This window comes from Zootermopsis nevadensis, unplaced genomic scaffold (genome assembly GCF_977971745.1).
Source record: "Zootermopsis nevadensis isolate Lab colony 2312 unplaced genomic scaffold, Znev_1.0 Znev_ptg000021l, whole genome shotgun sequence".
Lineage (NCBI taxonomy): Eukaryota > Metazoa > Arthropoda > Insecta > Blattodea > Termopsidae > Zootermopsis > Zootermopsis nevadensis.
In genome coordinates, this window is record NW_028259153.1 from 17624091 (window position 1) to 17649217 (window position 25127).

The following is a 25127-nucleotide window of genomic DNA, read 5'->3' on the forward strand; positions in this document are numbered from 1 at the left end:
ATTGTCATTGTATAGCTGTATAAATGTCTTATATAAGGACAGAATAAAGGCTGAAACTGATTATTTTATGTCACAGTCAAGTGGTTGGTGCTACTGCTGTGCATTTGTGATGCCCAGGTTTGAATCTCAGCTGCACTGATATCATCCTTTCGTTTGACACTGTGCAACCTATACAGTTGAAAATGTTTTGTTAAATAAACCAAGAATCATTCATTACTAAATTTTTTTTTCAGCCATGGCTATCTTTGATTGGACCCTCATATTACCTAAATGTAGCTATTTTAAGAGTTTCTGTCTTATGATTAAGTGTATATAATAAATGCTCAATAAAGCTACCAGTAACTGACTAAACATGGGCATCAGTTGTTATCAGCAGGAACAGAAATGTTTTTTTACCATGTTTAAGCATCCTGCCCAGTGAATATCAGGACTTTTTACCCTGGGGTAAAATCAGCGATAGTGTAAAATGACTGTATCCATCTTCTGATGACATTTGGAATTCATAGAGGAGTATTTATTATCTGCTTGGCCTCGGTGAGCCTTTGAGGTATGATGCTCAGGCAAAGAGTTATTGGTATACACACCATAGTGTCCAAACACCTGGGCCTGGTGAATTTTGTAATTTGGAGGTCCCTCTGTTGTAATTATTTATTATAAATGTTTTACAGGCTTTCCACACTTTGCACGTGATGTACCATGAAGCCACTGCCTGCCATGTGTCAGGGGATCTGCTGGAACTGCTGTCCATACTGTTAGACTTGATGAAATGTCTGCGCGTGTACCGTGAAAACAAGGATGTGCGTGGCGTGTTGCTGGGTACAAAGGAGTGGGTGGAAGTTCTGCGTAAATTAGCCACTCTGCTGAACACATATAACTCATCTGAAATGCGAGCCTCATGCATCGGTAAACATTGTAGATTGTAGTTCCCATTGTATGGACCCTCTTCCTTTCATTTCACAAAACTTTCAGGTCTGGATTTTTATTTTGTTTGTGTTTATCACATACAGGAATTTCCTGTAGAGTGTCTGTAAGATTTTGAAACCTTCATCATTGTTTCACTTGCTTTAAGACTCGTGTCCTTAGCCGCTTCAGTCCATGCCACATCCTTACCACCTGTGGCATTCATTGCTCCTGCTTTGTGTTTGGAAGTTTCTCAGTCTGAATTTCAGCTGAGGAACTGACTGGTGTCACAGACTTTTTATCTTAAGGTTGGTAAGGTATGAAAAACTGCAAAGAACTCTTGCAACATTCCCAGGTTGTGATGGAAATATTTGTTTCAATCCTCAGAGGTTTTAAAGGAGATCCTGATGCTGCTACCCTCAGAAGTCATACAAGTGTTGGTGCCCTTGTTATCTCACTGCCATGCAGCATTCCAAGAAAGTCACAATGCTTTGCCAATGGGACCATACTTTCCTCGTCGAGGACACAAAATGCCTGCTCTGGGACTGAAGACTGGCACACGTCCATCAAGACCCATGGTACAGATGGCAGTTCCTCATGGTCAGCTTGAAGCTGCTAAGGTTGTAATTTTTTTATTTTACTTAGATGTTAGACATATAGCCAACTGAATGAAATTCATATTCTTTCAGCTTCAAATGTCTGTATTCTTTGCTATATAATAGACCTTTACCTGCTACTATGAAGTTAGATTCATAGAAACTAAGTATCCAATTTTAAGAATGAGTACGGTCCATAACTGCTAGAAAATTGTATTTAAAGTCAGCAAGCAAATTTATATTATTTGTGGTGGTTGAATGATCTAAGTATTGACACAAATGTTACCAGAAAAGTTTTCTGAGTTATAATGGTAGATATTCCCATGATGTTTGCAGTGTTGTATATCTCCATATACAAGGAACTTTAGAAGTATTCTTATTTGCATTTATTGCATAAATTACCAGGAAAAAGACTTGTTTTCACTTTTTGTTAACTAACATTGTCTTTGTGACACAGTCAGGCACTCTGACAGCTGTACAAAATTTTGAAGATGTAGGTTGCCATTTAAATATAGCTGGAGTTGCAGACAGGCAAGAGGTTGAGATGTTGAAAAAGTTTAATGCATTTGCCTTGGATAAGCTGGATTTCTTTGCCAGAGGTGTTGGGTTTGAGGTTAATTGAATTAGTCATTGTGCCTTCAATGTGAGAATTCTTACCATGGTTGAGAACACATATCTAATGGTACATTCCTTTTGCTGGACATCATCTTATCATTAGGAGCAAATAAAATCCTGTCCTGTGGACCCTGCCACTTCAGAAGTATAATCCGTAAGTCAAATGTAGGATGGATATGTTTTGAGTTGTAATTGAAGCATGCATAAACAGAAACATTTCTGATTGATATTCATGCTACCAACTATGCATTTTATACACAATCTTTTATTTTTCCGTAGGGTGTTGATCCTGACTATGATAAAGCACTGCTTGAGTTCTATTCACCATACCACGATTTTATTGATGTCATGTGTCGCCTCGCTATTAACAATGACTGCATGTCTGAGGCGCTCGTGAACCTGAGTGCCATGGTTGGCTTTGAGGGTGTTCCCCTTCATCTCACCTATTTCCCCAAACTGTGGCTGGATATACACCATGCTCAGGTAAAATTGTTGGTACAGTAGTAGGTGTCTGTGAACAGTATGAAATTGCATCTGCATTTGATGTGGTTTCAAAAGTTTTGATAAAATTAATGTTGATAGGTTGGTTTTTGTCGTTTAAGGAAGTAACCTTCGTTTATTCTGAAAATTACACCAATCCTATAAATACACTGTGTGCAGAATACAGAGTTATTGAATGTTACAGCAGATGGTACATATAGTTACCATAGTGTTCTAAAGGGACAGCTTTTATTTTCTTAAGGTAATTGACATACACTTTTATTTTAATGGGTGTAAAAGAAACTTGTATGTATGGTTTGGGTAAGAAACCATTATTTTGTAGTATTTAGTACAGTTTCAGTAAGTGGTCTGTTATGTGAAGGAATTCATACTGTGTTTTTGGACATTACAGCATGTGGACAGGAAGTACATAATGATGCTGACAAACAGTAATTACTTTGTTGACTATGTGGAGGCTGTGCTGTTAGATGAAAGGTCATGTCTCAACAATGGCATCATTTACAACTTCCTATCAGTGTACTTCCCAAAGGTAATCAGTTTCAGTTGCAAGTTTTTCATCCCAAACTCCACTTGGATGATTTATGTCACTTTTGTATAACACCGTATATTTTACTAGTTATTTAGTGAAATAGAGTGAGATGGATATTAGAGATGACTTCCTCTTACATCATGTCATGTTTGTAACCTTTCTGCATACTGTAGTAACAACACCTTCAGTATATAACAAGAAATATCTTTTCATTGAAATTTCTCTATTAGTTGCAGCTGACAGTTTAAAAATGGTGGTTTTCAAGGTACGGTGTAAGATTTTTAAAATCACCTAATAAATGACACACCCACTATTTGTGGGGGACAAATACAGTGTAATTCCCAAACATCAATTTTCAGCAGCTTTTGGACAGTATATAGGGCTTCTTTATTTAGAGAATTATTAACATATGTTGTTATTTCATAGGTGGGTGACAGTCTCTGCAGTTGTTAATATCTTTAAGTAACTTCTTTGTATGTTGAAAAATGATATTTCATGACAGTATGTTAGACTGGACAGCTTACTCAGCAGTGCTAAACTGGAACTACAAATTTCAGTCCTTTGACAGCTGAAAATGCACTTGTATTTTGTGTTTGAAAAAGAGATTTATTTTTGTTAAAGACATTTGAATGACATGGAATTCTGATTTGTCACAAACTCATATGTCCAGTTGTTTTCAGTAGCACATTTTTTCACAGGTAGCAGCACATGTGTTGACAGAGCAGACTTGTAATTTGATTGAGAATCTGATATCGTCTCTGTCAGATATAATGAGCCAAGTAAACGTACAGGCCACCGCATATAAGTTGAATGGTGATTTGCGAGCCTTGGCCCTTGTGTACAACTCGGACGTTCCCCTTTCACCATCAGAAGAACTTATCTCCACAATTGATGCTTTGCTAGAGAAGACAAAGCTTGCACGCAAGCAGACTGCTGAAGCGGATTTAACTGGTGAGGGATTTATGATACTTTTTAGAAAAACAGACAGGAAAATGATTAAGAATATGCATCATTCTCTAAGTTTATAATAGTAAAAAAGAGCTCATTTGAATATAGACATCTTAGGAAGGTATCTTATTAAGCATGGTTATTTGATAAATTTTACATGCACGTGGATATGAATGGAACAGACAACATGCTGTTACGTAGCATGAACATAATAATGTTATTTTCTTCGTCATCTTCCTGTACCACAGTAGTTCATAGAATTTAGTGTGTTATTGGCATTGATTTTGATTATATTTTGATGATCCAGCACATTTTTCCTTGGTAATTTGGGGATTGGTTGTCTGTTATTTATTGAGATATTCCAGTTTTTACTGCTCCTCCTTACAAACTGTTATGGTATTGTTTCTTTTTATAGACTAGCAATTTTGGTTAATGGAAGGAAATGCCTGAATCTTTTTTTACAAAGAAATTGACCTTTGCATTGCATTATGGAGTTACTCATTTAAAAACTGTTTCTTTCTGGGGTCTATGTAATAGTTTTCCAGTATGTTGGTTTTCCATTGCTCTCATCTCATTGGCTTTTATAAATTTATTGCTTTAAGGGTGGTCTTGAAATTTTTTAAAGTAACTGCCTTAGTCAGAGAATTTTGACATTATCATCATTTGAGTCCATCATGTGTGTATGTGTGTGTAAACATGCTTGTGTTTATGTAAATAAAAAATATGAAGAGGCGACTCATGAATATGTCTACAGAAGATACATTTCAGGTTAAGCATTTTGCTGTTGATTTTACAGATGAGACTCCATCAAAGAAACGTAAATTAAGCCTACAAAAAGAGGATAATGACGGCTCAAAAGTTCCGCCAACAGCATCAGCTGCATTAGGTTCAGCATCAACTTCTGCATCTTCATCATCGTCATCGTCATCCCCGTCATCATCAGCAGGTTGTTCGAAGGAAACAGAAGCAGATGAACTTTCAACTCCTGTTGAGGAGCAGGAAGACATGGATTGGCTTGAAGTCCTTGAAAAGACTGTCACAGACTTAAAGGAGTCTGTGGAGAAGAAGGGCTGAGTTGAAACTGTCATAGGTGTGTAATGGTAACTAGTCTGTCACATTCCCACACAACCATGTACCTGTGTCTTGCAGGCAAGGGACATAAGTGGGGTAGCATTTGAGACTCCAAATTGCTCCTGGACAAGGACTTATATTCATGGAATTACTCATTTCATATATACTTATTTTGTTGGTGTGTTGAAAAGTGTAAGTGGTATGTACTAATCAGATATTGGTCACTTTAAAACATAATTAGTTGTTTGAATTATTTAGATTTTCAGGCAACATTGATGTGGTGCCATTTTACAAATAGTGTCATCTGATATTAGGCTTTCAGAGCCAGTTCATTTTGGCTGTTATATTTACATCTGTGGTAACTAAACCAAATCTACCTTATTTGCAAATCCAAGGTAGCCTGATTGAATTTAATATAATTTGACATACGGTACAACAGCATGACCTGTTTGAAACTTGCTGTGTTGCGACAGTGAAATAGTCATATTTTAATGTAAACTTTCCAGGCCAGCATAATGGCCAGACTGTCCATTCCACTATCACATTAAATAAAATTATTTCTGAGTGTTCTAATGCTTTTCAAGGTTCAGCCAAATTAAATGTAACTTGCTGCATAAACATGTGATACAGTATAGTGATCCAAATTGAGAGTGCAGAATCACAAACTGGGTGTCACCATCGTCTTCTCCTTATTTACTGACAGTTTATCACTATAGTGGTGAAATCAGTATTGTGCTCCAGTTAAACTAGTCTTTGTAGCAGTGTAATGGAATGATTTTATGCCTTTTCTCCATTGCCTACATTTTTGAAACTTTAATATGCTATCTGCTCCAGTGAGACAGGATACATACGGAATATATACATAGATATAAATATATAGTTGTAATTATTTTGTTAGTGTGAGACTGAGCTATTTATAAAACTATATCACAAGTTTTTTTATTTACGAAATATAGTACACTAAGGGGGGTGGGAGGGGTGATTTGAATGTGTAGTTTTACAGTTCTGTGTGCCATTGCTGAGTCACATGACATACATTTATATGGATGAACGTTTGTTGTACAAATGCTTTTTCATTTAGTAATATAGTGAAATATATGAAAGTGCTAACCTTCATGACTGCCAGCCAGAGGAAGGGTGTGCAACTCAATAGAAACTTTCATTAGGAGAGTAATTTATGAATGAATGTATGGAAGAACAGTTCTGCACTCATTTCACACAGCATCATCATTTTTGTATATTTTGGAAATGGTGTAACTTTGTATGAAGACTTAACATTATATTTTTGGCTTCCCATTGAGTCCCAATATCAGTTTGCTTATAGTTGCATGCCACACATTTGTGTCTTAAAAGGTTCCTGCATTTTGTGGAATTCATCTGAACATTAGTGATCAAATGAGTGTATGGGTGCTGGTGTGTATGAATTAAAGTGTTATTGGACCAAAGCTTTCATATTTGTTTCACTTCGATTAGGAATAAAGATTGTAATCCATGGCTGTGGAATAAATGAGTAACAGTTAAAAATGTCATATTATAAATCCCTTTTCACTGACTCTTGTTACTATAACTGGAGGTTTGGGTCAGGTAACACTGAAGCTTGCTGCTTTGCATGATCCTTCACTAGTTCTCATATCCACAACCTACAGTAAAAATTCTGAAAAAGCACTTATTGGGTTTATCATGTCCTTGTGCCTGTACAGAAGTCTTCAGGCCTTGTGGGAGCTGTCGTAGCTAACCTTGGATTATATAAGTGTTGACACTTGTGGTGAGCTGGTTTCAGTGTGAATTGACTAAACAGTGAACTGGTACCAGTACTCAGTTACAGGCCATGAGGCAGTTGGGAATATCTTGTTACAGCTCATGGATGTGTGACTGCTATGATGTAGGTTGTCAGAGGAGTGTGAATTCCACCACTGCCTGTTGGTTTGACCTGGCTGACAGGCTCATCCATTTGGTGTCACCATCCATATTCACTACTGCACCCACTACATTTAATGGTGTAGCTAATTATTACATTTCACATCACTGTTACCCCCCAGCAACCCCTAATGTGTGTATTACCCCTCTTCCTTTCGAGTCACCCTTAGCCCCTATTGGTAGCATCATGGGGTTAACTCTACTAGAAGGAATCTTTTATGTCTGTCTGTCTTTCAGGGGTGAGGTAAGGTTAAGAATAGTCTGGAGCCCTTCAAAATAATTAATCTGACTTCTGTTTGTGTTACGAGAGGTGTGATATTACATGAACATGTTTGGTTCTATATGTCTTCCACTGTTGGCCCTAGCATTAGTTTCTGTTTTTAAGTGAAGCAAATACCCTAATTATCTCGTCTTTACCTCTCACATGGCAGAATCAGAGACAAATATCACTTACTTGAACAAAAGCAATCAGCAGCTGGACTTTGGGACCATGATCTGTCCTTGACTGATGGCAGCTTTTCACTGCAGGATTTACTTGGCAAGATTGCGGGTATGTAGGATTTGAGGTTTTCACAGCGGTAAGTCTGAAGATTGCTGTCTTCTGGGTTGTTGCGTCATGTAGTCTAGTGGAAATCTACCAGACTACACAGCAGAACAACCCAGAAGACAGCAATCTTCATTACAGGTATGGTTGGACCAAAGCCATACATAATCTGCTCTATGTGAGAATATGTAAGTTGCCCCCTGTGTCACCTTTGCTGCTGTTTTATATTTTACTCATTCTAATAAGTGATGGCTGCTGCTTGCAACATTTCTTTCCCAGCTGTATTATTGTAGTTCTTATGACTGTTGGGCTACAAGAGTGATCAGTGAATAGGCAGATCATAACTTTGTTGTCCAGGTCACTTGAGAAACTTGACCCAGAAGTTCTGATTGGCTTCCATATTTGTCTGGATTGTTGGGTTTTTGACTTTGTCCATCGTCTAATGTATAAAATTATAACATCAGATGATGGACAAGTCTAAAAACCCAACAATCCAGATTGTATTACACCATTGTGAGAAACCTTCAGAACAGATTATTTTTATATTTTGGAAAGTTGAACTCCATGGAGTAGAGACCTTGAGAGGCTGATAGTACACTCACCTAGTCAATAAATTCCCTTTCATAGAATGCAAAGGTAAATTACCATGTTCACAAGAGTCTGCAATAATATATATCAAATATTTGATACCCAAACCACTTGATTACTGATCCATCAGCAAACAAATTACACTACCATTAAAATGACTACTAAATGGGCCATGTGTCTTTGAATCCATGTTCACTGGAAGCAATATTGAGGCACATCAGAGCCAGCATTAAGCCCATGAGCTATATGCATTGGAGAATCCTCTTACAGAAGTTGGGTTGCTTCCAAGTTGCATAAATACAGATGGTGAAGTCAGGTTTCTTGACATCTATCAGTAAAAGACATTTGGTATGATTCTATTTTATATTTTATTCCTAAGTTACATGTAAATGCCTGATGGTGCTTATTAAGAAACAAAAATTACCATAAATGTATTTGGAAAAATTTACCCTTTTGTCAATAATGGGTTATCAAAATAACACCCCTGATACTCATAGCACACTTCAGTTTGTCTCTTTCATAAAGTATAATGTTCACAAAAACTGTTATCACACATCCATAAAACATCACTGCCTATCCAGGAAATCTTTGTGAAGAGTAATAAAAAACCAAGTAAACTAGGTTTTACCATATGACTCAGGAAAAATTAAACAGAAAAACAATAAAAATTATAAAATCTATTACAGAAAGCACATTTCAAATATTGTATAATAAAGTTTTGTATAGGTCTGTCATCCAGAACATGCTCCTGAAATCTTCAAACCACTAGCGCAGAAGACACATTTCTATTGACCTCCAATGTTGCACCACATAGTATGTTTGCTGTATGCCTCCATTATCCATGATAATGGAGGCAGTGTATTCTTCTGAAACACTGACAGCCAAAATACTGCATTGAACAACAACCCAGAAGATTATCAATAATCAATATTCACATTATTGTGAAAACCTCAAATAATACACATACATTTCTGTGTTTGTTTTCAAAGAATTTCAGTCTGTTTTAAGACTTGGAATACACTTTGAGCATTTTGGTCCATTGGTACCTCTGAATCCACTCTACTCGTGCGTTCTAGTGTCCATTTCATGCATGCTCTGCTCTTGTGAGGATGAACTGCAACCAGGAAGAGCACAGCTGCCATCTCTAGCTTGACTAGGATCAACTGATTTCTATAAAAGAAGAACACAAACCTTTTCTTTTCTTTTAATGCATTATCTCTCCTCTTACAAGCATAACATCATAAAATTGTATAAATGGTTGTTCATATCTGAACTATGTTATGCCATGCTACTTGTGTAACACTATAAACACCTCACGCATGTAACATTTAATCTTCTGTACATTCATAAATATAACAAAGCTATCCAATTAAACCAGAATTGTAGCTGGTGACTTCTGTTCTAGATTGACATCAATCAGTAATATTCTAATAATGTATAATAAGCAATGGTAGAGGTGTTGGCAGAGTTAAAAGCCCCACATTAAATCAACAGAGAAACCAGTGCAAATTATCCAACACTACTAACTTGTGGATTTTCTGCGGCCTTTGCTTCTGCTAAACGTTGCCTTGCCCAGGTAAACTGCTCCATTAATTCATGGTGTGCTTCCAGAAGATCAATACATGGCAAGCACACTGTTTTTGGCAGAGGATCATTAATACTGATCTGAAAATGAAAGCATAGCATTATGCTTCTCTGAATCCGTCACATTATAAAAAGGCAGGATTACTTCATTATGTGGTGCATACAGCAGAGCTTCATAAGTGATATTAAGATGTGCACAAATAACATATCATTCTACGTTTTATGTAGCTTAGTATTTAGGTATAACAAATACTTTCCGATTAAAGGGCGGAAGAGCTGAGCGGAAAAAGTTCTCGATTATAATTTGTCCTTACATAACCTACACAAAATTGTTTATTGAAATTATTAAAGCACCATTTATCAAAAAATAATGAAGGAAGAAAACAAACCGTTATTGGTAAGTATGCATTAATTTTCTCAGCTAGACGCATTCTCTCCCCTTCTTCGCCATAAATATGAATAACAAAACGATTCATCTTGGAACAAAGTCGACATATAAAGCCAGTTATCACTGCCTTGTCAGTACTCCCCATCTTCGCAATGTGTTATTTCAATATAAAATTAAATGATCTTGTATGTTACTAATACACTGTGTGTGTAAGACAAATTTGTTTTGATTACTTATAACGGGCGACAAACTTCAATTATCGCAACCCCAACCAATATACGTTCAGAACATGTTTGACGTGCACAAAATAACACGCTCCCTGCAGTTCTCAGCTGTTTCATCCAAGCCCCGATTGCTTTCACAAGTTTCTTCTTCCATCTGTTTTGTTGTTCAGTGATAAGAGCGCCCAGATCCACAATCGCAGGCAGTGACAAAGTTGAACATGAATCGGTCATTAACAAAACCACATGTTAATTGAAGTCTTCACGGGCAGTCAGCCGCGTCAGTAAAATAAAATGACGTCTTGAGAGTCGTCTTGGTCTTCATCATAAGTGATAGTACGTCTGCGGAGCCGATATTGTCTTGGTTGAAGAATTCATAAGTCGCCACGAAAGCTATAAATTATAAAAATCACACGAGTTAATGTTTTGAGAGAATTGAACTATTGCTACTAAGGCAATCAACCAGATAGATACTGTTCCCTACTAGAACCTCACAAATCCTAACCTTCTCTGTGCTTGGGCAGCATTATCGTTTGTTTCCCATCAAAGCATCAAGAGTCCTGGGCTCATGTTATTTTACTACTATTTTGACCACTGAAACCTACAGCGACTTTGAATTTGGCACCCAAGTATTGAAAGAGGCGTGTAACCACATGAGATATTTAATGTTCCTTCAGTATTTTGTAAATACAAGCACTAGTCCAAAAATAGTTAGATACCTGTCTGTTTTTCTTGGGAACAAATAAGCTCTGGTAGCTATAATTTCTAATTCTCAATATAGTTTATTCAGTGGAATGATACTTGTAGCAATCAGACATTTACTATGGTGAATTTGTAGCGAGATGTGGTTGTGGGTTTAATGGGCTGCATTTTATAATCGTTATTGGCATTCACTGAAATTCGTATTTCGACGTTCTCGTCTATCTGTGCATATGTCGGGTTATGTAACGTCAAGCTTGGGTCCATGAAATTGTGCTCCTAAAGGAACTAGATTCATATGGAATAATCTGTGCATATGGTGCTGCCATCTGGCAGAATTGTATGTGGTGTATAAAGATGACGAATATTTGTTTCGACATTTTTAAAAGTAACTTTGTTGTGGGCTGAAACTCAAATTGGAAGAAAGCATACTAGATTGAGACTGTGAGTATATTTCTTTCGATGAAATTCGAAGATTTTAATGTGTTTAGTTTGGTTACACACTTAATCCGCAACATTTTGGTAAGTACAGTTGTTCATAAAGGGGGCGGGTCCTAAATTATCTCCGGTAGCCCAAATCGATGATTTTTTTGTGCGTCATTAACATAATTGTTTATTGCTTTTACCTAAAAAAAGTCAAAAGTAAAAGTGGAAATAATTAGAACACATGCTACTTCATGTTGCGAAATTTCATATTGTAATTAGGGTTATGTTATTTGAGGTAGAGAATTTGGTTTGATTATATATGGTAATATTTGGTTTACATAAATGTGATGCTATAAACATGTAACATATGCTCCACATTAACTGGTAGATAATTCTGCTGTTGGAATTAGTATCTGCTGTTAGAGGAAAGGTTAGTCTTATATTCTGTTAGAAATATGAACCCTCTTAAAAGCAACAGTCAGTAATAAACAGAAGTTAGCATGGCTGCATGTGAGTGCATACTGTTCATGTATGGACTTTGACTTATGCTGCTCATGCTACTCGTAAGTAACTACTGATACTAAAGTAATTGTTGGCAACTCTTTCCAGGCTGTTCATTAAGTGGCTTGAGATACTTTGGTTTGTAAGGTTCTTATTGATTATTATTGTGTTATTGCTTATTGCTGTGATAGGCTGCAAGATAAGTGATGAAGATAGAATCATGAATGCTAGATTTGTTGTGCATTTGTTATTATTGGGGTTGATATCCATTTTCAGAAGCAGAAATCATTATAGTGGAACTGACTTCTGAATGATGTAATTCTGCGTAAACAGCATTTCAAGGACTTGTGTAAAAGTCTCCTTTAGACATTGATAAGTTAATTTAGTTGCTCCCTAAAATAATGAGAAAGGACACGTGTGCCAGAATATCAATTGATATATATGTGTACACTATTTACACCTGATATTCTATAATCTGTTTGTTCCTTATAATTTGATTGTGAGATATGAATGTCCCTGCTGGTATTTGCTGTAACAGTATGGAAATGAGCTGGTGTATTTTAAGCCACTTGCTTTCTTAATGAAAACTATAAGCTTATGAAATCATTCTGTGTATGTGGCACCCTTTTAACTTTTAAACTAAATGACCATTTCTATATACAAACATACACACACATATTTTTTGCAATTGGAGGACACTCAAAGACCAGCCAAGTGCCAGGTGAGAAATGAAGCCCTAATTGAATTTATTCATATTTTTTTTATGAATATGAGGTTGATATTAACAGTAGAAGGCAGTTTGCGGTTTGGTGGTAGTGAAGTTTTCTTGATGCCGTCCAGTTCATTGATTGGCACCTACAGTTAATGTTCAAGAACTGGGACATGAAGATAAAAGGTGGAGTTCTTTGCTTGATGGCACATATCAGCTGCCCTCAATATTACATTTTAGTATGTTTTATCACATCTACTGGTATTTGTGAATTCTTTGGTATGGATAAAGTACTTCATAATTTTGTAAACGGTTTATTGTGACACAGGTGTGAAACATTCTGACTTCAGTCAGTTATTTGCGAATATGACGATCGTTTATGAGTGGCAGTTGTTCTGTATTTGTAAAATTATAGCAAATCAACTAACTGTCTGAAACCTTGTCCAAGGGTGACTAATATTGTAATTATTTTGTGTTGGTAATTTTGGGTGCACATTTCCAGTTGTCCTTGTGGTTACATTTCACAAATGGTGAAGTGAAAGTAATCACCCTAGTTTCGAGATTATAAGATGCACTGGGGTTTTAGAGGACGAGTTTTTGACGAAAATATTTTATGACACAGTATAATAAGTTCTGGGAAGAATTTTTGATGCCTACTTTTTTGTAAATGCTTTAGTTTATATTGTGATCCTAACAGGAACTTTGAATTAATTGGGGGAAAAGGCTGGTAGAAGTTGTCGGGGAGTGATTTATTCATATTTAATCCTACAGCCCCTTATGTCGGTTTTTGTGTTATTTGTGTATCATTGTGCATGGTGCTGTCATCTCTCGGAGTATTATGAAATTGCATAGTGCCAGCTGGAAACGCAAGCAAACATGTTGGTTAACACGAAAATCCCTTTAATGTAGATGTTTATACAGTTTCGAGACATTTCTGTGCATCATTTAGGTTTAGTAGAGTCCTAATAATTTAAATTTGCCAGACATTATCCTCAAATTTTAGCACCATCTTCATGTTTGTAGTTAATATAGAAAACATGGTTTGTGATGCTTTGGTAGTTTAATTTAGTTGTTGGAGGAACATGTTTTTGTTACGGGGAAGAAAATAGGCACCGTACTTAGTTTGCATCGAGTATGGTATGAACTTAAACACGTGCCTGTTGGTCGCGATAAATTTCAGGCCTCTTATTGGCCACCAGCCATAGAAATTCCTATGCCAGTTGACGCCATGCCGCTGTTATAGCAGAGCAGCAAGCAGTAAGATAATGAATAAGTCAGGAAGGTGCTTGCACAGTGATACAGTTTAAATGTTTCATTTCATTCGGATAATGACTGGGGGCGTTCAGAATTTAGCGACTCTCGTTAACAACAATTGGATCATTTTGATCAGGGTTTTCTTCTTTACTGTATCGCCCTATGCATTGTCTGTTTATATTTGACACGCTCTCATGAATGACCAGTAAGGAGGTATGAGTTATTTGATGTCCCTGACCGCGGATACGTAAATTGCTGTGTGTTTGGAGGGGGGGGGGGGAGCTCAGCGATCGATAGGAAAGCGTTTACAGCCAGGTATGCTTACTTCGTGTGCTCTGCGCCAGGCATTACTCTATAACAGTGGCGGTGCATGACTTTTTTCAAAAGTGTTGGCCAAGTCCCGAGGCGGAGTATATCGCGAAAAGTTTTGACAGTTTAGTGTATACATCGTACTTCATCTTTCATGATGCACAAGTGACCATACGGCACACGCGTGCAATAAAGGTTATGCGATAAAAATCGCGAGAAATGTGATGCAGAGCTTTACGCCAGACGCCAAAAACGCAAGCAGCTGTCAACATTCCATGACTGGCTAACGTGGGAGCTTGGAATGTCATACAGTCCCTGCTCCTCGTAAGTCTGTACCCTACCATGTTTCTTCTAATTGCGCCCGCACAAACATACTGATAGTGCAAGCGTCAACTAACTGGCTGCCAACGATGCATTTTTATCTGACTGGTTTTGCTGTTTTTAGTGTATATTCCAATGCATGCAGTACCATTGAACCACGAATTTTTATTTTTCGTTTGTCGGGTTGACACGGCCAACATGAACGCTCCGCCCCGCTTTATATGGTAGCTGAATGTCTGTACCACCTGCTATGTTGAATTCGACTTGCCAGCCATAGCCTGTTTACGGGTTCCATTTGGTGTCCAGGATGATTGATATTCAACAAAGTCCTTCTTCAGAAGCTGATAGTCGAGCAGATGGTCACGAACTTCCCCCGCCTTTATTTAATATCGTGATCTGAAGAGCCGGCCACTGGGCGAGACGAATATAGTGCACATCTTCACACACTTCGTGCCGCTGAGATTCGTTTCAAAATTACTTACTCCGTTGTTCAGATTACTCTGAAGAATTATTCAAAGTTTCGAGGTACTGTTTAGCATTCCGTAACATGCTAGTCTTTTACGATGCGAGATTGTTAACCCTCCACCAATCCCCAAGCTGGGAAACCACCCCTCGTCGGCTGTCCGCCACTCATTCATTATATTTGCAGCCTAAAGATTCATCTTGCCTAGGTGACGAGGAACTCGTGTTAAATGGCTGGCACCCAGAGCAAGCAACAGACTTTCGTAAACCTAATTGAAACTGTTTTTCGTAGAAGCGTTGCAGTGTGTCTTCTTGGAGGGGAAAACACATTTTTCTGTGTTATTCAAAACTGATATAATCCCAGAAGAAATTCCTTCAAAGTGGAAGTTGCGTGTCCGTCGCATCAATCCAGTAACTCTACATAACCTCTGGTCTTATTTCATCGACCCTCTGCTCCAGACTGATAGATAACGAGATCTCGCAGTCTGAAAGTTCGGATTCGCTGTTTGATCCTCATTGACGCTTTCTGTGGTAACGACCACCAAATTATTTATCTGTTGATGTGGTATCACCTGTTGCTTGACATTCTTGTCTTTGGAAATGGAACAGCCATTTCTCCGTGTTGTAACCTTCGTGAGTGTAGTGCCCCTTGGGTTTGTAGCAAGGAGCGGCAACCGGAATTTCACTTGAGTGTCGATTGTAGACTAAGCAATTAGCAGAGCTCAGCCATCGGAACTGTTCGTCTGAAGGCAACAGTGCATAAGAGTGTGGGTGGGGCATTAGGCCCCTCCAGTCTTATCTGAAAGTGTACAGATAAATGCTTCCACCCAGTACTTCCGGTTTCATAGAAAATTTCTCTATCACCCGCCAGATCCACGGGTGTTGTCAGAGTTACTCCCTTCAGTAGTGGATGTCCACTACCATTTGGTCCATAATTGAAAATAAACATCTTCCCTCGCTTTTAGTTAGTTAAGGTAGTGTCAAGCGGTTGGTAAGGATATTACTCTGATTCATCTTTCAATGTTGCTGCTTGTGTTTTATTAATTTAAAATAGTATAGGGCTTATAATATTCCTACATACGATGTTTGGATTCAGAGAAAAATTCACTTGTAAACACGCATAGATTTCATCGATTATAAGAAAACCTAAAATAAAATAAAGTAAGAGGCATTTCCAGACATTTAGTTTCGGCACAGCGATTAAGAGCTGATTGAGCCTTGTTACCAGTTATGTATAATTAGTGTATGGAATTAAAACGTACGATGCGAGTTGACCGCGGGTGGCACGTTAGTACCAGACACCATTGCAGTCGGCCAGCTGATATGAGTCGTAAGGGGGACACACCTAGATAGCTTGGCTATCACTTTTGTCGATTCTAGTCTTCTGAAAAAGAAGGCCATGTGGATTTTTAAGTAGATGCAAACGTTTCGGGGAAATATACTGTCTCCGTCTTCAGGGCTGAAGTCCACATGACGTTACTAACCAAAAGACAAACATCCACATATTCATCGCCGTGAGAACCTCAAGTGTAGAACGTGTTATCTTTTCCATGGGAAGCAGGCCGAAAATTAATGTGTTCGAAATTAATTTAATATTTGTTCTTATAAATGCAAACTTGGGCGAGAAAATAAACATTGTTGCATCGTCTTAATAGAATGGACAGGAACAGACTTCGAAAACTCGCTCCAGAGTACAAGCAGAAACGATATAATTGAGTAGGAAGACAGTTCAGATAACTCTGAAGCAGGAACACGATCGAGTGTTCTCTGTGGAGAGCAAAATAACGTTGAAATTATAATTATAACAATAGTAATCATAAGAATCCCCTTTTGTATTCACTTTTGCCCAACGTCGCTAGACATGATAAAAAATTGAAGATATAAGAAAGGACGAGATGTTTTTGTTGTAGTCTTAGATCTAGAGAGCATCTGAAAGGTGTCTAGGCTGCGGTATGGACGGTCTAGGGGGAGAAAATTTTCTCACCGCCACCGCGTTTAGACCGACCCAGGGTCCCACTCAGCCTTCTGTCCACTGCGTTTCGAATTCCCTTATAACGTGGTGCTTATTTAAGCTCCAGCGACAGCTTTGCCTTTGGTTGCTGTATGGGGTCTATTAAACGTTATCACTGAGTCAACTCACATGCGGGCTTCAGCGCTTGGTGGTAGCTTTGTCTACCAGTACCAGGGAAGGCACCCTCGTCATTTACATTGGAGACGGAATATTCGTGCGGAGAAAATTTTTCCGTGACGAAACTTTGCATTGATGCCTTAGGGCCTTTTGTGTATGCTGACCGACAAAACGAACGTGGGTACAAATTGCGTCTTCTTCACGCTTGAAGTAACTGAATACTTTATACACCAACCCTCTGCCCAGCCTGTGTAGAACCTGGCGCCTATGACGTTGACCTCACAAATTTTTTACACACCAGTTGTATACTAACGATGATGGAGGCTACACGGCGCTACAACCCAGAAGACACCCTTCATGGAGAACGTTTTGTCAATTGATGTTTCTATACGGCGTGTTAGAACGGCTGTGCACCTGCGCAGATGGGTGCTTCTTCTTGTAGGTCCAGTCTGTTCTCCGCTCAGACAGACTGTACAGCTGTTGGAACAACCCATGTGATCGTATGTGGACTTCGCGTCCTTGGGTCATTATGTAATGCCTATTAACACCGAGTCCCTATTAAAGAGAGATGACACCATGAAAGTGAATTGCGCTTATCGAGCCGTACCTTTTGTTAGAACTGTTATCCGAGCTAACATCTTCTTGAATGTACGAATTATTATCGAACGTCGCGGTATGATGTCAGAAACTCTTGATAAGTACAGGAATTATGAGCGTTCTTGTTCAATAAAACACGAGGACTGTATTGGCCAACTGAATGAGCACCAGCTTCTTGGAAGGATTCTGATCCGTTCAGCAGATAATGATGATAACCACAATTTCCTATTAGAATTATTAACATGTGCCTCATTGAAATTGGTTGTAATAGGCTGGATTAGATTGAACTGGCTCAGAGTACATCAGATATGTGGTTAGCTTTTGTTTTATTTGTGTCGAAACTTCGGTTTCTTGTTCGATTTGCCCCTTCCCATCGCTCGGAGAAAAGAACGCCGCTTTAAAAATACAACTGCAAGTTTGTGGTGTTGACCAGGTGATCACGTGATTAAGTCAGTGGGGCTCTGCATTCTTTAAGGACGTGCCACGTGATAGAGAAAGGGCTGTTTTGAAGGATATAATGTTTTGAAAAATTATCTCTGTGGCTTGAACTTGTGACCTCTGTGTTCGATAACTTGGCAGTATGATTGGGCGGGGGGGGGGGGGGATTTCTGACAGCCAGCGTACAAAACATTCAAAGTTCGCGTAAATACATAAATTTTAAATGTTAGACAAGCAATTTTGAAAATATCTTTTGGCTCTCACTACGATTGTAAATAAAAACGAATGAAGTTCTGATGGCACTAACGTGGTGGTTAGTGAAGATGACTGTCTTCTGGGTTGTTGTGCGATGTAGTCCGGTAGACATTTACCAACGTTTCATAGGTACTTGCACTTGGTGGAGGTAGCAAGCCCTTTTCAAACGACGATAAACTTCTACGAGACTACATTGCCCAGCAACACTTACTCGCCGGCTTGAAAATTACAGATCGCACTTCTTACGGTCCGGTATGGATAACAATTGAAGTTGTCTTTTGGATTAGGTTACCTATGCTTGGTATAGATTAGGTTAGGTTCCTCTGTGAAACAGAGACCTTGGCGGTTGACCACGTCGCGTCTATCGGCGTCGATTTTGCGGTATTGTGTAGTATGCCGTCCAGAGGCTGTCTTCTTCTATGCCCCAAGTCAGCGTTTGGATACCTTATGGCGTCCCGAGGCTCGTCTTCGCTTTGTTTGGGTTGTTGTGTCGACATCGGGACGATAGTCGTCAGGTTAGGTTAGGTTGTTCCGTCCATGCGATTCAACTCGAAAACCGGCGGACGAATTTGGATGAAATTTGGTATGGACGTTATGTTATTGGGATCTATCCTAAAATCGCATTTCTTACAGTCGGTAATGGCAATATGGCGGGAGAAAGAACTTGCGAGGGGGGATGAACACTAGTGACACTTTGAATAGGGCCATACAGTGTTTTAATTTTCGGAAAATACAAAACTTTGGTTTCGTAGTTTTTTTGTTTAATGTAAAATAACAACATGGGGCTGCGGTGAAAAATATTGATTTGACCAAGTTTCGATTACACGACCCCAAGCATACGAGTCCAGTGTGTTAACTGTAACTCTGGCGCGTTTTTCTTTATTTACTGGACTTAAGGAAGAAATATGGACCAGATTATTTTTGTAGTTGGAAACCAAAGTAATCTTTGTAAGATTTGAGGTTTTCACAGCGGTGAGTATGAAGATTTCTGTCTTCTGGGTTGTTGTTGTGTAGTCTGGTCGATGTTAACCAACGTTTCAGAGGTCATGCTGCCTCCGTCATTAGGGCGATTTAAAATATGAAGATTTCTGTCTTCTGGGTTGTTGCGCTGTGTAGTCTGATCGATGTTAACCAACGTTTCAGAGGTCATGCTGCCTCCGTCATCAGGGCGATTTAAAATATGAAGATTTCTGTCTTCTGGGTTGTTGCGCTGTGTAGTCTGATCGATGTTAACCAACGTTTCAGAGGTCATGCTGCCTCCGTCATCAGGGCGATTTAAAATATGAAGATTTCTGTCTTCTGGGTTGTTGCGCTGTGTAGTCTGATCGATGTTAACCAACGTTTCAGAGGTCATACTGCCTCCGTCATCAGGGCGATGAATACCCCCTGATGACGGAGGCAGTATGACCTCTGAAACGTTGGTTAACATCGACCAGACTACACAGCGCAACAACCCAGAAGACGGAAATATTCAAAGTAATCTTTTATTAATAATTGTTATTTGAAAAGTATTTCAGCTTGGAGCCTTCATCGTTTAGAATTTTAGAAGAACCCATGTGTGTGTTCCGGTATGGATTGCACATTTTCGATCTTGTTGTTTAGGTTGATAACCGAAATACACGATTCACGTGTATCTGCAATAAATGAACACCAAGACTGACGTGAGAACTACGGAGAATGTAATTGGAAGGGAAATGTACTCCGAGCCGTGTATCTTGTGATATTTGCGGCAGCACAGACTGCAGTATGTATGCGTTTGTTTTCACAGTGGTGCTAGCTGTTTGGTGCTGAACAATGCAGGCCGCCCATTTTTTGGGGCTGGCATAGCGAGAGCGCTTTGTGCTTGCCTCGTCGTTGCAATGGTTTTATTTCGCCGTTATTGTGTCACCTGTTGGAGAGGGGCCAGTGCTTGCTTGTGAGAATCAGCAGAGCGGGCTTGACTCCAAAGTTATTTTAGAGCGAGACCTCTGATATCTGCAGTATTGTTTAACTGAGAGCAGGGGTGGGTTTTTAACTCGAGGGCCGGATGTGACAATTTCAGAGTGAACGCGATCCTCACGAGATACAAACTTTAAATCCCTGACATTTATTTGCACTGACTGTACCTTGGGCATCCTAAACATGTTAAATTGTCTTAAGAATGAAGAGTCGAATTTTTACGTTTTCCATAGCAACATCTTGATCGAATGGTTAACACTCAAATTGGGGATAACCCGGATCGACAATATTCTGAACGTTTTCATCAGTCTTTCCACATTATATGCAGTATAATCGTACTTTTTTTCAGAATGACCACAACCACTTCCTTTCACATCCTTTCCATTGTATCATTCACGGCTTACCATTGGATGATCAATTAAAAAACGTCGTTGGTTAAACCAATAGCCAGGCAAGCCGACGTTTTCTGACCCAAGACTTGTAACCCTGTATTAGTGGGTCAGGCTAGCCAAGACACAAGAAAGGTAATTGATGATTAATTTGAAGATTTGGGGCATTTAAATTGCTTGAAATTTGGCACACTTTTGAGGTACGATGTTCGTGCAAATAATATTCAAAGATCGGGATCTTGTCTCGAAGAAAACTCATGGCATCTGTGGTACGAACTTTTCTTGTTTAACTCACTGGAATGCATTGCCTGGCGTCTTGCAGATCTGATTCGATGATCATGTGTGAAGGTGAAAGTCTTCGGTGGAATTTACAAGCTTGAACTAAAGCGTACTGGGTCAGTATAGGATCCATTAGCGGTTTTTTTTTTTTGGGGGGGGGGTCTGATTTTTTAAACATGTGTTTGGTTGGGTCCCACCGTCCTGTTTTATCGTGCAGTCTGTTTATCTGAGAGTTGTGGAAAGCATGTCATCTGACCGTTTCTTGAGCCATCAGCATGCTATTACGCTTGCTAATCCCTGTTTGTTTCTTGAACCCTTCTTTAATTTCTTATTAATCTTTAATGAGTCATGATTTGTCTTTGATATGGTACAGATGTGTGTCGAAACATGTTTGAAACCTGTCCAAGACCTGTCGACCCCGAAAGTCCCCAAGGCCCTGAAATGAAAGTCGATTTTTGGTGAGTTATGTAACTGTTTGTGGGCTTTTTAAGTTAATATGAATGTGGTCCAGAAAAGGACTCTGTTCGGTGTTACAGCTTAGAATGCCCTTCGAGAGTGTAGTGCACGTCTTATCGTCGACTGCCGAATACGTTCGGAACTTCCTGGGGGATTGCCTACTATCTGACAGCCAATTATACAGATTCAGCGCGAGAACATAAAATAAATAATAACATATATGATATAAAAGAAATGTTAAATTTTAAAGGATTTTTGCTATCTGGACTTTTTCCATCGTCTTTGTTTAAAAGAAAAACCTCGACGTTTCGGAAACAAGGATCGGTATCCATCTTCAGGCGAGAGTTAAGGTCCAATGATAGAGATCAGCTGTTTCTGACGGACCCAGCTGAGTAGATACGTTCCCTCTCGCCTGAAGACGGAAACAGAGCCAGTTTCCGAAAGTCGTGGTTTTTCTTTTGGACAAAGAAGATGGAAAAAGTCGAGACACCAAATAATTTTAAAAGGAATATTGTTCCTCTCACAGCGACTGTTTTTCCATTCTTTTCAGGATCAACGTGTATTTGAGGAGTGCTCTTTTTTATTGGTTGTCTCAACTGTGAAGTTCGAATGGGGGGAGCCTGATTCCTGGTTTCTTTCTCTAGGGTGCAGTAAGTGAATCTTCCTACGTTTTTATTTCCATTTAGCAACTAAATATTTATTCTTAAAAATTACTTAATTTTGCGGAGGTCTCAGCAAAGACTTCTTAATTCTCCATATATCGACGTCGAGTGGGATTTGAACCGAAGACCCACGACTAGGACTGCACTTCCACTGATATCGGCGGGTGTCTGTATCTGCTAGGTCTAAATCAGGGTGGTCCAACTATTTTCTTCCCTCTGGCCAAGGATAGTTTTCCTGTTGGACCCAAGGGCCAAGAAACCCTTCCTGGCACTATTTTTGGAAACGAATAATTAGTTTTCGATATCTTTAACACATTCAAAGTGACAAATTGTCAAATATAAATGTTATTGAAATGTATACAAACTACTAGTTTAGACCTAGAACTGGATCCACCGATTATGGCCGCTGACCTTGTAGGGAGTGTCCAGTATGCGGACCACTCAATGAAGGAAGGAGTTTCCGTCGGTCAGTACAGTCTGTGTTAGTGCAGCAGTGTGGAAGCCTGATAATTGTTGTCTTGTGACTGTGCTGTGTTAACAACATGCCACCCGTTCGTTGCAATCTCCTTTCTGGTCGTTGATAACGCCTCAGACAGACAGACCACCGACGTCTTAATCAAAGAAGGACGAAATTAAAGCCTGGTTACTGGAAATAAACATCCCATTTTGTGACAACGTGTTGACACTTAATTACGAGGGTTTGGTTGCATGTCTCGGGCCGGATGTGGTCCGCGGGCCGCCGGTTCTACTGTGTGATCTAAATGATTTTTCTGTCGTGCTTCATTGTGTTTGCATATATCAACGATATTGAAGCCACGGTGGTCTAGAGGTTAGAACGCTGGCCTTGTTTGTAATCCTGGGGTCTCGGGTTCGATTCCCGGCGGTGCCCGAATTTATAACTTGTGTTGGGCAAGGCCGTGGTCTAGGCATCACGGAGTTTTCCTCCGGGGGCTTCCCCGGTTTCTCCGTGGCATCCCAACAAATACTCCATTCACACACAGAAGAAGGCAATGGCAAACCACTTCTGGATCATCTGCCAAGAACGTATATGAACAGGTCCCAGTCCGAGAAAAGGATGGAAGGATCCTGTTCATATGGACCTGTCGTCAGACAGAACACTAAATAAAATAAAAATATCAACGATACGGTTCACGTGCGATCAGATTCTTTGTGTATGCTCAGTAGTGAAACTGTCGACGATGAAAACTCTGCTGTTGGTATTTAAAGTGTCCTTATAGCTTAAGCGTCCAAAAGCGATCGTAACACTTGTTCCAATATGAACTTTTCGCAGCAACTTTCACAAACACTTCGCGGTGTTGACTGAATCTTCTAAGGCCTTAAACGTTGTTTGCGCTTCTAGTACTCCACGTGCAAGGGGTAGGATTTACAGCACAAAGCTTCTACCTTACGCCGTGTTGTCAAGAACGAGAATCTGGCGACCCAGACATGATGGGTGCAAACCATTGGATCCCAACCCGCTGGTCGCGTGTGATCACGCCAGGGGTGAATGTGGTTCCAGATCTGAGGAAGGTTGAGAACCTGGCGCCGGGGGGAAATATTCCCACCTAATTCAAGAAGACCGGCCGAATCATCCATTGCATCTGATGTGTAGGAAATAACTCTCCGTCATTCAGGAAGACAGAGTCATTTGACTTCGTGTAGTGTTGAGGAAATGCCACTGCTTAATTCTGGCGATGTAAGCATGGCGTCTTGAGGAAATGTGTAAGTTCGGTTAAGTTTTGTTTGATATATTTAAAGTGTCGAGAGTCAGGAATTTATTAATGCATTTGAATCGACAATATCCCCTTTGTTCAGCCAGTCAAAAAAAGAGAAAGAAATTGAAACTGCTCTTTCTAAAGAAAAAAGTTGCTCGGTTAGGCCCTGCACTCTTTGCTAGCATTTTTAAGAATTATGAAATAAAGGGATGGAAAATTCTGTCAGAGAAATAGTGTATCTAATCTTGTGTAGGTCTGCTACGAAGTAACAACGTTAGGCCTGCTGTATGCGAAGTTTAAATTTAATTGTAACCAGGGCTGTGTAGTCGGATTCGATAAAAATGTACCGACTCCGACCTCGATATAAAATCTTAAGAACACTTTCACTACAGTGTGAGCCGCCGGCAGCCTCACACTTAAGATTAACTTCACGCCTAAGTCAGGGCAATAACATTCCAAAAGCTAAGGATACTTGAGTTAGGTTGGGTTAGGGCTTTAAATTTTTCAAGGTCAATCGAAAGTCATTTTTTCAAACGTATATTTCTGCCGATCTGATGGAACCTGAATGACCATATTCATGTCAGTTTGAGGTCATGGATAGGTCGTCACCTCAAGATCACGACATGATCAGTCGAAGGTTTTGAGGAATATAGGCCTTTAAAGTTTCCAAGCTCACTTCAAGAACATTTGTTCTTATGCTTATATCTACCAAACTAATAACATGGCAGCTATTTTATCGTCAAATACTGCCTTACTTGGGTACCTGAAAAGCTAACTAACTAACTAACTAGATGGCTTACCGAATCCGAAGGTTCATCACCGAATTAACCAAAGCCCTCCACCGGACCCTGTCCTGGGCCAACAAAATCCAGTTTCCTTCATTCGTTAGGTAATTCCAGAAACACTAAAAATAAAAAAATAAAACAAAATGTCGAGCTTTTGTTGGTGTGGTGATTAATATTTGAGAAACATAACAGCTGGTTATGGTTTTTATTGGTGTTAAAATTATATACGAAAGTTCTGTAATTTCCCGCACGTCTGTGAGGAATGTATCCTTTCCTTTTCAGGGCGAGGGCCAGTGATTTCCGATATACAGAAGGGTTGCATGAAAGAGCTCTGTGGGCCTCTTGAGTGACAGACCTGGGGTAGATCACGTAAGTATCGTATGGAATAAGTGGGCGTGGCGT

General features: G+C 39.3%; 3 protein-coding genes across 9 annotated transcripts in view; 2 read left to right on the forward strand and 1 right to left on the reverse strand.

Moving 5' to 3' along the window:
- Positions 1-5729, forward strand: part of puf (ubiquitinyl hydrolase 1 puf) — a 47774-nt gene extending 42045 nt beyond the window's left edge. For all 4 annotated transcript variants that reach the window (XM_087352827.1, XM_022085519.2, XM_022085517.2 and 1 more), the window contains 6 exons: positions 669-903; positions 1288-1520; positions 2391-2594; positions 3004-3141; positions 3840-4092; positions 4886-5729. In XM_087352827.1, coding sequence (XP_087208953.1) covers positions 669-903; positions 1288-1520; positions 2391-2594; positions 3004-3141; positions 3840-4092; positions 4886-5163 — 1341 coding nt within the window. In that variant the 3' untranslated portion in view covers positions 5164-5729. The remainder of the gene's footprint in view (positions 1-668; positions 904-1287; positions 1521-2390; positions 2595-3003; positions 3142-3839; positions 4093-4885) is intronic.
- A 2922-nt stretch (positions 5730-8651) lies between these two features.
- Positions 8652-11234, reverse strand: LOC110840467 (uncharacterized). Its single transcript, XM_022085520.2, has 4 exons — positions 11122-11234; positions 10183-10795; positions 9737-9874; positions 8652-9379 (listed from the first exon to the last, which is right to left on the reverse strand). Exons 2-4 carry the CDS (start codon positions 10324-10326, stop codon positions 9269-9271), a joined length of 393 nt encoding a protein of 130 aa, XP_021941212.1. The 5' UTR covers positions 10327-10795; positions 11122-11234; the 3' UTR covers positions 8652-9268.
- Positions 11235-11400: 166 nt separating this feature from the next.
- The window catches only part of ERR (estrogen-related receptor), a 61974-nt gene continuing 48247 nt past the window's right edge, over positions 11401-25127 (forward strand). The window contains exons 1-3 of one of the 4 annotated variants that reach the window (XM_022085523.2): positions 11417-11545; positions 22114-22213; positions 25008-25094. The gene's annotated coding sequence lies outside the window, so the exon portion shown is untranslated. Of the gene's footprint in view, positions 11546-22113; positions 22214-25007; positions 25095-25127 lie in introns of all 4 variants that reach the window. The other 3 variants (XM_022085524.2, XM_087352845.1, XM_022085525.2) reach the window with 3 other exon arrangements.

Coding starts and splice junctions, on each gene's coding strand:
- LOC110840467 (XM_022085520.2), bottom strand. CDS start 10,326: ATGGGGAGTACTGACAAGGCAGTGATAACTGGCTTTATATGTCGACTT. Junction 9,875..10,182: donor ATGCATACTTACCAATAACG/GTTTGTTTTCTT, acceptor TTTCATTTTCAG/ATCAGTATTAATGATCCTCT. Junction 9,380..9,736: donor AGGCCGCAGAAAATCCACAA/GTTAGTAGTGTT, acceptor CTTCTTTTATAG/AAATCAGTTGATCCTAGTCA.